Consider the following 15,073-nt stretch of genomic DNA (forward strand, 5'->3'; position numbering starts at 1 on the left):
TTTAATTTAAATAGAAAATAAATGAAAAATATCTAATACGGTCTAATTTATTACAAACAACAATTTTCAATTGCACATAAATTATAATTAGGTAATGAAACATTTATCAAAGTAAGCTTGGGAAAAATAAAACAAGTATATAACACAAACTTATTGCATTTATGCTACCTACTTAACCCTAATGTCTTTACAATTAAAATTATAATTTTAAATGAACTTTGTTCCTTTGTCGTGAAACAACTACTGTGAACCAAATGTGTGCTCCCCATTCCAAGTAGTGACACAACCTACAACATTTTACGTAAATAATATTATATTTTTAAAACCCGTTAAAATGGTTGAATGCAGCAAGTTTATGGTGAATAATAGTGAAGTAATAAAATATTCGTGTCATCAACTCATGCACCCTTGGACAGAAAGCTGTTTAAGGGCATTTATCGACATGACTTGGGCCTGTGGAAAAGGAACAGTGATTTACTATACACCTTTTTTTATAATATTTTCAGTGAGTATACATACCTATATTTTTCACCGCAATAAGCATAGTAGTATTTATATAGTCTTTGTGTACAAAAACGGATCTTGTGAAAATAGGTAGAAAATAAGGTACCCGCTGTTGGGACACAGGGAACCGCTATGTTGAACTAAATTCGAAAAGGATTTTCTAAGGCTTGGGCGTGGTGGTTCGAGCCTAAACCTGAGCCTAATAACACAATTATGTAATATTGCTACATGCTAATGGTAGTAGGTAGTTGGAATTTGAATCCGATTTTATCAATAAAATCATACATATTTAAAATCACATTCTAACTACTTTCGTGCCAGAGGTGCATGTGAACTTGTATGTTTGTAAACGCACCCACGACACAGGAGAAAATCCTAATGTGGGGCAACGTTTTATATAAAGAAAAAGAAAGGAAAAAAAAGAGGTATGCTTCAGCACGAATGAACCGTGAGAGATGAGAGTGAAGCCACAGCCTCACATAAAACCGCGTGAGACAACCCTTGTGTTGCTCATACAGGAAACAGGATCTGTTTGCCGTGTGAGTAGGGTTAACGGGTAATCCTGCGTGGATTAAGAACTACCTCACCTTAAATTTTAAGAACTCTAACTCCAAAAAAGCCAGATTTGCACTTATTACTTCTCTGATATTACGAATGTCCATGGGCCTGGCCGATTATTCATCTTTAGTTAATCCGTCTACTCGTTTGCCGACTTATTCCGTAACCTACACCCGCAGCAGCGCCACAATAACGTCAAAGTTTATCAATTTATTATTGTATGCAAATCATTAGTGGAAGTTAGAAAATTAAAGAAAGATGTCAAATATACAGCATATTAACTGAAATGTTGAGATGTAATATATGAGTAAAACAGAAAATATATGTTAGACAAAATTTGAAGGTGCTGCTGGTTACAGGGAAGCCAACAAGTGGTCGAATCTCTTAATAATCTTAATAAGGGCACAACTTGAGTGACGAGAAGAGATGAAAATATTTTTCGATGCGTGTGCTGAATTTGAATTATGTAGTTAAAAGTACAATAACCAGTTATTTATTAGCGATTTTCTCACGGAATACAAAAACTAGGAAGTTCTTTAGCTGTTGTTTGCAAGTTGTTTGTGTCTATGAACACCAATTTATTATCTTGTTTTTTATACTGTGGAGACAGAAGCCGTAGAAAATCCCTTCAAAATCTAAACTAATAATTATTTATTTATTGAAATTTGTATAATATTAAATAAAAGTAAATAGTTTATTAAATGAAATTCAAATTAATTAAAAGAAAATGAAGAGATATAGACTTTTTTCACCCTATTGCAGTATTTTTCTTATATCGATATTTGAAGCATGAATATTGCACGAGCGAAAAGAACAGAATTCAAAATTTGCATGTAAAAGGAGGATAACAATACTTTTGCATTCTACTTTTGTTTCCCGAAGCCAAAATGTCATTGTCACTTGTCATCTTGTCATTATTGTAATGTCAGTCTGTCACTGTTTTTTGTTGTAAATTGTAATCTCAGGTTGTAATCGGTCAATCGTTGTAGTAAAGAGTAAAGCATAACACGATAATTTCCACAGTTAAATTTTTTTCAACATCATACGTTTCGGGCATCAAAATTACCCGTTAGTTTATAGTTATTTATGAAAGAACATTAGTTTTAAGTGAACTACGTCTGTCGTTATCAGTGTTCGTAGCACACGCGTCTTCCAAATAAGTGTTAATTTTTATATCATATTTTAAAATGGTTGAGGCTAGTAAACTTTGGTTCGAAGCTGCGTGCAGTACTTGCAAGTGCCATGAACTTATACACCCATGGACGTACCGATGTACAGATGCTACGAGAACTATGTTGATAAGTTGTATAAAAGGGAGCTATAAATTCTATGCCATGGTCTATCTTGTGAGTATTCGTGCACATTAAATAGTTTTGAAACTGGGTCACGTCATATTTACATGAAAATCACGAATAATTCATTGCATGTTTGCAAAAAGTATGACTACCTAATTAATTCGCTAGATACTGGCTTAATGGCCTTTGAACTTTAGTTGTTATAGAGATAATTCTTTGTTATATTTACTGGTAGCATTGTTACAGAACACACTATGTAATTAATATAATAATATGTACTACGGTAATAACTATGATTAAGTTTATTAACAGCAATCTGTATTATTTAAACAATATAGTTTTGAATATTGGCTTTATTACTTCTCTGCCTAACCATCATACTCAGAGACATTTAATGGTTACTTAATGTATTGAAAACAATACAAAATTTTTAATAAGGAATAGTATAAGTAAATATCTCTATATCTTAAATATCTCTAAGTGTGACACGAAGTCTGCTACAAGCTACCGAGAGATGAGCATCACATCTTTTAGATCTTCTTTTCACCCTACTGTAATCATTAAGTCCCTTACCAACATTAGTAACAATTCTGTTATTATTGTTTCAGATACAAATATTAATGAGAGGTAAAAAACTTGGGAAGAAGGAAATGCTAGAACAATTCAAGTTATATTTAAAATCTGGAATATTTGGGTTGACTGTAGGCAGTTCCTTTGTCACATTGAACTGCATATTCAGGTAAATTTTTAATATAAAAAAATAGACATTGTGTAATCTAGATATAACTTTCTTTCTTTATATTTAACAACATAGTATTAAAAAATGATCTCACTAATGTAGGATATACCTATGTAGACGGTTGAAAGGCTAATTGATCTAGGCAACTTTTTTTGTGATATTGAGTCATAAATATCATTCAATGGAGAAAAATTCACTAATTCTGAGTATAAAACTCAATATTGCAAAATCTGTTAACCCATAATTGACTGTACCTGTTAATTGAGTAAATCTTTTATTGACAGTGATAGTCACAAGAAAAGTTAGAGAAGTATCTAACAAACAAAGTAGACAATTTTTTTAATTGGGTACTCTTTAACATAAAAACTAAATTCCAAAATTAAATGTTAAGGAAATGTAAGAGGATACATTATTATAATGTGATACATACAAGTTGAAATGTTACTTCCTTGTATGTGGACATAGTCAACAATTAATATTTATAATCACTCAATGCAGAATATTTTGTACAATGCTCTTAAATGTCACCTTCGTAATTAATATTGTAATGATGAGTTTTGTTTGTCTGTTGTTGTGTTTTTTGTATATTTTGATTTATTTTTATTTTATGTGTCATGCAGAACAATTACGGTGTTAAGTAAAAAACTAGATATAATTTGAGACTCTTTTGTGATATTCATAATTATTATTTAGGGTTTCTAATTATTATAAAAGTAAATAATTATGTTATTTTCAGAAAGCTGTTCTTTAGTGAGTTCTCGTATTATAACACAGTGCTGTTACCATGCACAGTCAGTGGACTAGCAGTGTTCTGCGAGCCACCATACAGAAGAGTTATGGTGCTCAATCTATTTGTTAATCTGGTGAGTTTGGTTTTTATTTCAATTGTATTATATTTAAATTGTATAATTGTATTATATATGTATTCAAATATTATTTATAATGGTGCAACAAATTGCAAAAGCACGTGCTTAGAGATGGCAAACCCTTACGCAGAAACATGCCATTTTTTTAAGAAATGTTTTCTAAAGTGCTACATGTGCCGTCAAAATATACATTTTTTTGTAGGTAGCCTAAAAATTCATATTGAACTGGAGTAATTTGTGTAACTCTGAATGTTTAACATTATTTGTAACTGAAAACAGCAACAGCATAGGACAGATTTTGTGATCAAAAACATGCCCCAAAATATTGTGTTCCATGTCAATGGTTTGCCATCCCTGGTCTAGGCAAATGGGCTAAGATTAGTAGATATTTATATTAATAGCTACCTAGTTAGATTTTTCGTGTATCGTCTTCTAATATAAAATATGTATCATGGTAACAATATTTTGTTATCATATTATTCTTTTATTAATGATAATAGTACTAACGGATAACAGTAGGCTTAAGAAAAATAATTCAAGGTCCAGATAAGTACCTAGTAACCATTAAATGATTCTGTTTATTGAACCTTATTTAAAAAGTATAGATATTATTTCTGTGCCTATAATAAAACTGTTCCTTCTTGGCTATGAAATTGACCTTTTGAAAGTTAAATTTAGCTCTAGTACTTTAGTAATTATCATCTATTTCCGACTGTTCTAATAATACATAAATAGAAAATCAATATCCATTCAATGATATTACTATGTATCCTTTTATAGCTATGGCTTATAATTATGAAGGTAAGGTACCTATGTACCTTGAATAAATATTCAATGTTTACTCATTGTAGGACATACTGTATTACGTCATAGTTTACTTAAAAATATGACTTGTGTTGTTAACTGCATAGGTATGTCTTCGTTTTTATATAAAAAACCCTAAATCTTAAAATATTAAGTGCCATGGGGGCAAAAGTGACGAGCGTCAGCGAAGTATTTGCCGCCAACAGATTTTTGTTACCGTCAAAGTCTTAATATAGATGACCAATCAAAAAAACTCTTATAATATAGATGAAGGATGTAGGTATAAGTACACATAGAGGCAAAATATTTTTAAAAAAGGTTGTACACTCGTAACAAACAAATGTGTGTGAAGTAAAACCAGTTATTTTGGTCATTCGAATGTTGTACTTTGATCAACTCCATTACTTATGATGTGTGACAGACACCAATCTTGTAATATATGATATAGCTGCAGGGCTCTGTTGTACAACAGCGTTAACCAGTTGAACTTGTGTTCCTAAATTCTTAGTTTTATTCTAAGCCCCCGCCCCACTTGTCGGACATCATCATGCCAGGATTGGTATAGGCTTAGGTGGTATAGGACCATATTTTTCTAATGCTTGTAAGCTCTTATATAGTTTTATCATTTAAACATTTTATTCCTAAACGGTACTTTATCAGTACTAAAAAAAAAATGAATTCTGATTCATTCTACCAATTTGAAGCACAAATATATTGTGCACAATTAATTTGAAGCACAATAATAGGAAAATGTAAGATTTATTTATTCAATGGGCGAGTCTGTTAATTTTTTCTCTACTGTTCACTGTCAATGTAACAGACAGATCGGAAAATCTTAGAATGACATTGAATAATAAACAGCGGTTAGTGAGACGAGTTCAAATAGTCAATCATACGACTGTATGACTTGATGTGTGTGATTTTCATCTAATATAACTATGGGTTTTTAATAAACCTATTACCAAATTATAATTAGATGAATAATTTTTATTATAATGTCCGTCTGGTCCATTTTATTTTTAAACATCAGACACGTTTTTTTTTTATTTTAATTAAATAAGTAATTGTGTTAAATAGGTATTAGGTACAATATTTCATAACCCATCTACAATTCTTCAGTTAAATTTTATACTAAAGTGTAACGCGTAAAGTACTAAAACGAATATAAAATACAAGCTTTATGATGATACGAAAAATGAGGAAAATAAAACCGTTTAATATTCGATATTATTATTTGTTTTATGTCGATGCTTAGTTGAAAATCACACAATTTTAAACTTTATTACGAATGGTATATACAAGTTAATGTAATGTGTCACTGATTATTATTAGATACTTCTATTATAAAGTACCTACTTATGTGATGTGTAATTGTGATACAGATGTGTAATTTAATAGTATGTTACAAATCATAATGCATCGTTATAGATTGCCTCGTTGATCGAGTGATCGCGAGTGCTACAGCCAGACAAGTCTCGGATTTGATTCCCGGGAATCGAATGGAAAATTTCTCAGTAGTAGCACGGAGTCTGGAATCGTGTCCAGTATAGGCAATAGGCTCACGTGCAGGCATTACGTGCTGTAATGTGCACCTCTGTCTACCCCTTCGGGGATAAAAGGCATGACATAGTAATATTTTTACGATATTATTATTTACCGACGTAATTTCACGCATTGTATCACAATAAATTGTGATTTGGACTTTGCACTTGTACGAAAATATAAAAAAAAAAACACATAATATATTTATTTACAGAAATCATGTATATTAATACATTCGTTGGGGAATATGTTCTTAAAATATAATTATGCATTAATTATAGATAGTACAGTACTTGCTTAAATGTAATTTACTATTTAGAATGGACATACAAATATGTATTACCTACTAACCTCATTATTTGTCTGGCTATTAATTTAATGGCTAGATATACTTACGTTAATACCAGGATTTTAATTAGCAATTAAGTTTCATTATCCTAATTCTAAAGATATTTATAGCTTTTAAAGGCTTCTATCGCGTAGGCCTCTAGTTTGTAAATACTTAGAAATTACGATACATTTGGCCACTAAAATGTTTTTGATCATTTGAAATATGGAATTGATACGGTAAACAAATCTGTTGACATAATTTTTAAGCCTACGCTTAAAGTAATAGAGTTCAAAATCCAATGACAAATATTTTTTATTTTCCAGGTGTTCGAGTACTGGGTAAGGACGTTAGAAATGAAAGGCTGGCTGCGGCGGTCTCCAGGCAAAGAGACGTTAGTCTTCATGCTTGGTAGCGCCCTCTTCTTCTATCTTATGCGGTTAGACAGAGACAACACCAAACGGACGCCTTTGTTCTGGTAAGTATTCAAAAATACTGAAACATTCTTAATTATTTAAGACATGGAAAATTAAACTATATGTTTAGGAGCATAAAGTTCATTTTGCCAAATCTTTTTCCATGTTTAAAATTTATTTCTAAATCAAGACACATTAAATATGTATAATGCTAATAGTTTATAACTGTTCTGCAACTATGTATTTATAGATCTAGGTTTACAGTTTTTGCTCATTAAACTGGTTTGTTTGATGTAAAATTACAACCTTCCTGCTATTTATAGCCTTGTTTGAGCTAATGCAAAAGTTGTTAAAGTGCATCCAGTATCTAAGTACCATAAAATAGGTAATTATTACTCTATTGCTTAACAAGTCAGGCTAGTCAATCTAGCAATTGATTTGTCCTAGTACAGGGATTTTTATTAACTTGTAACTGTGAACTGTAGAAATTGCGAACTGTGGAGAGCAGATGGCATTTGTATATAGTAAATTACTACACATTCGGCCGGATTCGGTTAAGACTCCTTGGCGGGGTATAACTAGGCATATGCTGTGGCTGGCATAATGCAGGAGTTGCACAGGGTCGTTTTTAATCAGTAAGAGTCTGAATCCCTCCCGCTCTGTCCATGTCGGGAGGAATCGGTTTACTCTTGAATCCAATTACGATCGATCGACATTGATATTGTGAAATTTCGCAGTCTTAAGTTGTAACACGCGCTTATTGCATCCGTATTGCGTGGATATTGAATGAACTAAATGGTATTGAGTTTGGCTTTATATTCCGTACTATGAATGATATTTTAACAGCTACGATTGGGGTTGTATAGTTTTGATATTGAATAAATTATTGGAATGAAATTGAATTGACATTGAGATTTGTTTTAAGAGTGCCTTTCAAATCAGTATCGAGAAAGAAGTGGAATAAATATAATATTTGAAGAGGCTTATTATTATTATTTAAAGGTTCTTCACACCTCCACGTGTATCGAAAGAAGTTGGTGAGCCAATGACAGGCATCCACGGCAGGAGCCCGGCGTGCCCACACAAGGAACCGTGCATCAATTATGTTTTAAAGGTAAACTGGACAGACGTCATAACTGGCTAATTTAAATTCTGGTGCAAGACGCAATGTGTTGAAAAAAGAAAAATATAACGCAATTAAACATTTAGACGGTAATTATAAATATAATAACTAATAAGAGTAATAAGTTTATTATTCCGTGAAGGATACATGAAATGTATGAAGAATTAATAATATAGTGTATATATGTGTCTTTGTCAAATTTTAGATAGAGACTTGTTTTTACTATCCCCATTGGAAGTTAGGAAAATTGTGTATCTTTCATACTACCCAAGGAAACTCATGCTAAGTTTCCGCTTTCGAGGTCTAGTAGTTTCGACTGTGCGTTGTCCTTCCGTCACTCTGTAACGGAAGAGTTTTATAATACTTGATCTTGGGACGCCGACCTCAACTAGATTTTTTTTATACATATAATATAAAATATTTTTTACATGTAGAAGTGCTCTTTTGTAGCCTATTTTTAAAAATAAATTCATTGTGTCATTTATAGGTGCTACTGCCATAGTTTTGTAGCTAGTTAAACTAAAAAATAACTAGGTAGGTATATAAATAATTGCTTTCTAATAAAAAAACGTTTTGTATACATTTCAGGGTACATTGCAACTCTTCGGTGTTGGATGCGCAATGACCATGTTGAGGACGCTGATCCCCAAAATATTGACGCCAGTGAAAGCATTCAAATCTTTGAAGATGTCACATATGAAGCTTGGACTGTTCTTCGGAGGATACATCGGTATTTATAGGGTAAGCTAAGGTTTTATAAAATAAGTAACTTTATCGAACTCGACACGCAGTGACGCAGTCTATCGTGTTTTATTTTATTTATGGGCAAACAAAAATGCGCGGTGGCTGTGTTGGCTGGCTGCCATGCAACGTGTAGCGGGTTTGTTTCGGGACTGAGTGCTGACACCCTTAAACACCCTTAGTAGTAGAGGAATTACAAGTTATCTAGTTTTGAAGAGGGAGGGAAATAGGGTATTTTGCCTCAAGAAACCTGACTTACACTACGAAACAAAATCCCCTAATTCTTGAGGACCGGTAACAAACTTGTAGCTCTTCTGGTGTGCGTGTACTCGATGGCTGCCCTATTCCATAAAAACACATATTATATCCACTGTACAATCTGTACATTGTATACAGGCATTACGTGCCTTAATGTGCACCTCTGCACATCATCAACTTGATGCACACCGTTACTAGTTCCAAGTAAGTTGTTCTTTATACCGTTAATAAAAAGGGTTCATTTGGGGATATAAAGGCGTGACGTTGTTTGTTTTTTGTTGGTATATCAACTGTGTACTAACAAATTATAATATCTATTTCAGCTAGTAGTGTGCTTACTATGTCGGGCGCACGGCAAGGACAGCGCGATGTACGCGATACCGGCCGGCTTCCTATCGGGACTCGCCTTCAGAGCGTCACCGTCCTTACCCATCTCGTTAGCGCCTGTCACTTCTTCCTTACAAGTATGTACCTACTTTATACATTTCATCATTAGATATTGTGAGCTTTGTTACTACCAGTAATAGTTATTATTATATTAATATCATTTTGCATATTAGTGGTAGTAACTGCTGCCACTGCTGGGTATATGGCTCATGATAACAACATTACACTTGTGAATTTTAAAATGGTTATTTTGGTTGGTAGAGGGATTAATCGTTTCTTCAATAACATACTACTTAGATACGATAGAAGAAAACAATATATGAAAGAGTTACCAAAAATGAATACTAGAATTACATTGCAATATACAAAACAATTTTCCCCATCTTCCAAATTAAATTCGTTTACCTTTCAATTACAAAAGACAACAAGTGGAAGAACGGAATCTCCTAAAACAAGCAATTTTTGGTTAAAAGGTATAATTATATCCAATAATTTGTTTCGAAATGCCCTATGTAATCGAAATAAATGCTTTATTCTAGATCCTAGGCTCATGGGGTTACCAAAAAGGTATGATCCCCGAAAACTGGCCTCTCGTTGAGATCCTGTACTGTCTGTGCCAAGGCCTCTTGTTCCATGCGCGAGTGATGCACGAAGACGTCTGTCCGAGATACATCATCAACTTGATGCACACCGTTACTAGTTCCAAGTAAGTTGTTCTTTATGCCGTTGGTAAAGGGTTCATTTTGCAATAGAATTGTATTTCGAATATCGACATCATGTCTATTGTTTCTTTTGCAACGTAAAGTTTAGTATACCGTATGACTGGTGAGATACCTTCAATACTTATGGAGAGTACTCGATTCTCGTTAACTTGGTATAAAAAAATAGGTGCTTAATTTTTTATCGAAATGTCTCTAAAAATTTGTGAAATTTGGATAGGTCTCGATGTAGGTAGGCAACAGCTGTATAGGTACCTATGTATTCTGTGTTGATAGGGCGCTGCGCGACCCGTGCGTCCGCGCGGTATCCAAGTATTCCGCAGTTAAATAAATAAATACTGGACTCTCGGTGTACTGTGTACGAAGTTTACTAAGAAGTTATTTTAATATTTCGTTTTTATGTTATTTTATTTCATGATATATGTTCGCATACTATCACGTCATCAAATATTGAAGGTATCTCACCAGTCACCCTGTATAATATTTTCAAATAAATTTTTTTATTAGTCAAATGAGACCAGTTTAGGACAAAATTGTGATGAATGAATCACTGATATAAAATCTTTCTCTTTCCAGGGCCGACGAAATCCAGTCAGCATTTATAAAGAAAATGATAAAGTACGCTTCAGGTTAGTTAGAATTTTAGACAAATTTATTTGTGTATTATAATTTATGAGACATTTTATGTGACGGGAATATTCGACGAAATATTCAACTTATTTGTAACAATAGTTAAAGTATAGAAATTGGAAGTACACATAAATGTAAGTGTTATGACAAATAGCCACCTGTGATAGTGTGTGTGAGTAACTTGCGCTACTGTAGTGTTGATGCGCAAACTTGCGCTAAGTATTGCGCAAAGACAAACGGCAAAATACTCGAATATATGATGATATTGAATAGTAAGAGCACGAATGATGTTGTAATGTGACTTAGAAGACACGTCTTTTTGCACCTTAACATACTCAGAATAAAGTTTATTTCCCTTTCGTCCAGTATTCCCGTCTACATTTTATTTAGGTGCAAGTCTGTGATTTATGTTAAAGCGGATGTTTTGCGGTACAGGGTTTTATTTTAAATGGGTATCGTTAAAGGGTTGGTGTTTACGTTAAATGTTCCAGTACTTCTGTAACACAAAATAAAGAGGCAAAGAAACAATCGCATGTAAAAACAGTATTATGAATTTAATTCCTACCTCATTTACTGCTCGAATTTCATCTTTAATTCAATTAGATTAAGATTGAAATTGGTATTTTGACTGTATAATGTATGCAATTGCATATTCAATATACCTTTTATCGAATTATCAATAGAATATTCCGTCTGAATCTCTTTACCATATTATTATAGTCACATAAAGTGCAAGTTTACTTTGTTATTTTTGCCTCTTTATTTTGTGACAATAACATTAATTACATAGGATAACTATTGAACATAAGCCGGTACCAGTTGACCTTTCATTGCCTGGTAATACTGCTAAATGTGAGATCTACTTATACTGGGAAAACATAACTTGATGTTATTTATTAAAGAACGGTGTGTTCTTAGAATGATAATAAAATAACTAATGTCTAAGCTTACAAAAGCTGTTTAATACAGAGAATGTATCTCTAGCTAGAATATGAAAAGCTATAAAAAATAACGAAAGAGTGAAAGAACGGAGAGTACCTAGACAAGAACTCATGCGCAATGTAAAAAGTAATTGGTGCATTTGAAATATATAAGCAAATATTACGTCACAAATGTTGTATGTACAAGAATGTAAAATACAGTTGCGTGCAAAAATATATACCCATATAGCTTGACATTTAGTGGCGATGGTGATTCACTGACAGTCGTACTCAGAGACATTTAATGATTACTTAAAGTATTCTTTAGTAACGATTTTGTTCCAAAAACGATAGCTATATATACTCTAAGTACGGCGGTTAGTAATTTATGGATGTATCTTTATTTTTGCACGACACTGTAAACTTAATATTTTGTAAGTTATTTGGATGAAGTTAGAATATTATTGTAATGACTTATGAGACAGATAGTTAAATACTAGAGACGTTAACGAAATGTTTATGCTGTAACTGCTGTACTCAGAGACATTTAAATTATTCCTTAGTAACTATTTTGTTCCCAAAACAATTCCTAAGGAGTAGGTTAAGTAACCATTAAATGACTCTGAGTACGGCGATAAGTCCTAAGTACAAAACATGAAAATAAAGCCTTGATGAAGATGTTATTTCACGTAAATTGTTCACAAATGACAAACTTGAATAAAATAATTTATCTAATACTATGTGAATATCTACTTAAAATTATTTTAGTATTGAAGGACAGTTGATTAACCGAAGTACAATTTTGGTATTTAGGAGTGGTGACGATAATAAAAAAAAGGTATCCCTTTATTTCATCGACTAAATAATGAGGATTCTAAGAGGTATTGTATTTGTTTTAGTTTGAACTAAAATACCGTAATCAAACAATTATTTAAAGGATTTATGAAAGAAAAATAATCGTTTACAAACGATCTGAAAGTCATTGGGGTGCACATAAAGTCATAATACAGTTAACAAGCATGGCTCCGGCACGGCGTTTTTTGTTTTAGACACAAATACAAAAAGGCTGCAAGCGCACTGGCAGCGCGCTTACCACCCTTTTTTATTGACGTTACGAAATATATCATACGACATACGATTTAAAGTTCAATTTTAAATGACAATTTAATTGCTGGGTTGGAGCTGTGCTTGTAAAATGTGTTATGTTTTTTATGATCAGCAGTGGACGTCTCGTGACTCGAATGATGATGATGAATATAAAAATAATATTGGAATTGAGTGAGCAAACTCCAGTGTTACAAATATAAAATATCCGTTGCCAGAATTAGAAGCTAAATTGAACTTTAATGTAAGTAAATTAAGAAGTATAGTCGCGTAGCAAATGAATAGTGCTTATAAATCAGTGCCTGGGTGATGATAATATTAGTGATCACTTTTAGGTAAATGTTAACTAACAACGAATATTAAAGTCTAAGGGTTATTTATTTGGTACTTGTGTGAATTATATTTGTTTTGCCCGAAGGTATAAATATCGAGTATTGATATCGTAGGAAAAAGTCAACAAATGATCCATTAATTTTATTATTACTTTCGTGAGACATACTAAATTTAAGTGATCGGCTTACTGACGTAACTGTTTGACCAGGAACTTGACTAGTTTCATATTCATGAGAACATACCGAGGTCCACGACGCAATGATCCTTTTTAAAATAAAACCAAACAGTTATGTTATTATGATTAACGTTGAATGATGCTATATCTGAATACATAATCTGTAGTCTCCGAAGCGTGACAGACTCTTATGTATAGGTCTACATAAAATATAATTCACACAAGTAAAAAAGGTATTTTAATAGGCACAAATTAACATAGTTACCTGTAGAATTCTATATAAAAAACAACATGTTTGTAATATCAATTGATGATATATTTTATTTATTACGTTAGCTTTGTAGAATTTTATCAATTTATTTATAGATTCAAGTTTGGGTGAGGAAAAGCAATTATTATGAGTAAATAGTTAATATTGGTTAACACCAATTTACTTAGGATTAATGTCACATAGACTCAATATGCCGTAAAAGTGTGCTAGAAAAGGTTTTAGGATAAATAGTTAAATATACAGTCATTTTGGTTAAAATTAAACTATAATGTTGTAACATTGGACCATACATACACATAAATAATTCGCCGTCTAACTTTACTCGAATAAAGATTTAAAATATTGAAGTGTATTCTCAGAGTCCAATATTACACCGGCAGGTCCAATATGTCTTAGTAAAATTGGTCCGAGATGGTGTAATAATGGATCATAACAAATTAGTTAATTATGTGGAATGTCCATCCGAAGTCCCAACTCACTAGATATTAATTAATAGTTACAACCGTGGTTCAATTTTACCCAAAATGACTTTATTTATAGGCGTTGTCTTATTTTTACCAAATCGCATTTATCGATATTTTATAAAGGTGACAGTTAGGCTAGTGTTGCCATAATGATAAAACTTTATTCTACTAATTTTCCAATTATTATTAGAATGTGAGCACGTTTCCTTTGTGCACGAATATTTATTTGAATTTTCACATATTGTAAGTGATTTAATTTATAAGATTTTTATGGCAATGTATTTAATGATATTAGGGCAAATATGTTCTCAAATAGGATTGTACTAAACATGCATCACAATTTACTGACGACAGTATACTTAGTAAACTTTAAATAGTGTACAGTCTGCATAGTTATTTAATATATGCATGTATGAAAATAATTTACTCAGCCAAGACACACACGAAAGATATGGCTTCATTAAAAACCGTATAATTTACTGTACTGAGTTAACCTTTATTTTCTTACCTGCATATTATTATCAAACTGGGCAGACTAAATCAAAATACTCCTTTTTGCTTTGACTACGAGTAGTTCTGGCCGTACTTCATGTATGTTCTTATGTACCACGCCTGTTGTAAACCGTGTACAATCTACACCACCTACCAATATCATTGAAATGCTCGACATTATTGTTATATTTTTGTAATAAAATGATTTTGTATTAAAACGTGTTTTTTTATTAATCTATTATATAAAAATAAGTCGGGTTTTCCTTCCTGACGCTATAACTCCAGAACGCACGAACCGATTTCCATAGTTTTGCATTTGTTGGAAAGGTCTCGGGTTCAGTGAGGTTTATAGCAAAAAAAAAATTAGGAAAAAAGACATGGTGGCGAAACGGAGTTCGCCAGGT

General features: G+C 32.3%; 1 protein-coding gene across 3 annotated transcripts; it reads left to right on the plus strand.

Moving 5' to 3' along the window:
• Positions 1-241: 241 nt before the first annotated feature.
• Positions 242-14,887, plus strand: LOC118269602 (transmembrane protein 135). Of its 3 annotated transcripts, none has more exons than XM_050706921.1 (9): positions 242-505; positions 2,966-3,096; positions 3,833-3,959; positions 6,963-7,114; positions 8,055-8,166; positions 8,764-8,916; positions 9,498-9,638; positions 10,101-10,267; positions 10,857-12,750. In XM_050706921.1, the coding sequence occupies exons 1-9, from the start codon at positions 335-337 to the stop codon at positions 10,912-10,914; spliced, it is 1,212 nt and encodes a 403-aa protein (XP_050562878.1). In that variant the 5' UTR covers positions 242-334; the 3' UTR covers positions 10,915-12,750. The 3 variants fall into 3 exon arrangements, with proteins under 3 accessions (XP_050562878.1, XP_050562879.1, XP_050562880.1); XM_050706922.1 differs by lacking the exon at positions 242-505 and adding an exon at positions 1,991-2,408 and having other exon boundaries at positions 10,857-14,887; XM_050706923.1 differs by lacking the exon at positions 242-505 and adding an exon at positions 2,003-2,130 and having other exon boundaries at positions 10,857-12,746.
• The last annotated feature ends 186 nt before the right edge of the window (positions 14,888-15,073 follow it).

Source organism: Spodoptera frugiperda, chromosome 30 (genome assembly GCF_023101765.2).
Source record: "Spodoptera frugiperda isolate SF20-4 chromosome 30, AGI-APGP_CSIRO_Sfru_2.0, whole genome shotgun sequence".
Lineage (NCBI taxonomy): Eukaryota > Metazoa > Arthropoda > Insecta > Lepidoptera > Noctuidae > Spodoptera > Spodoptera frugiperda.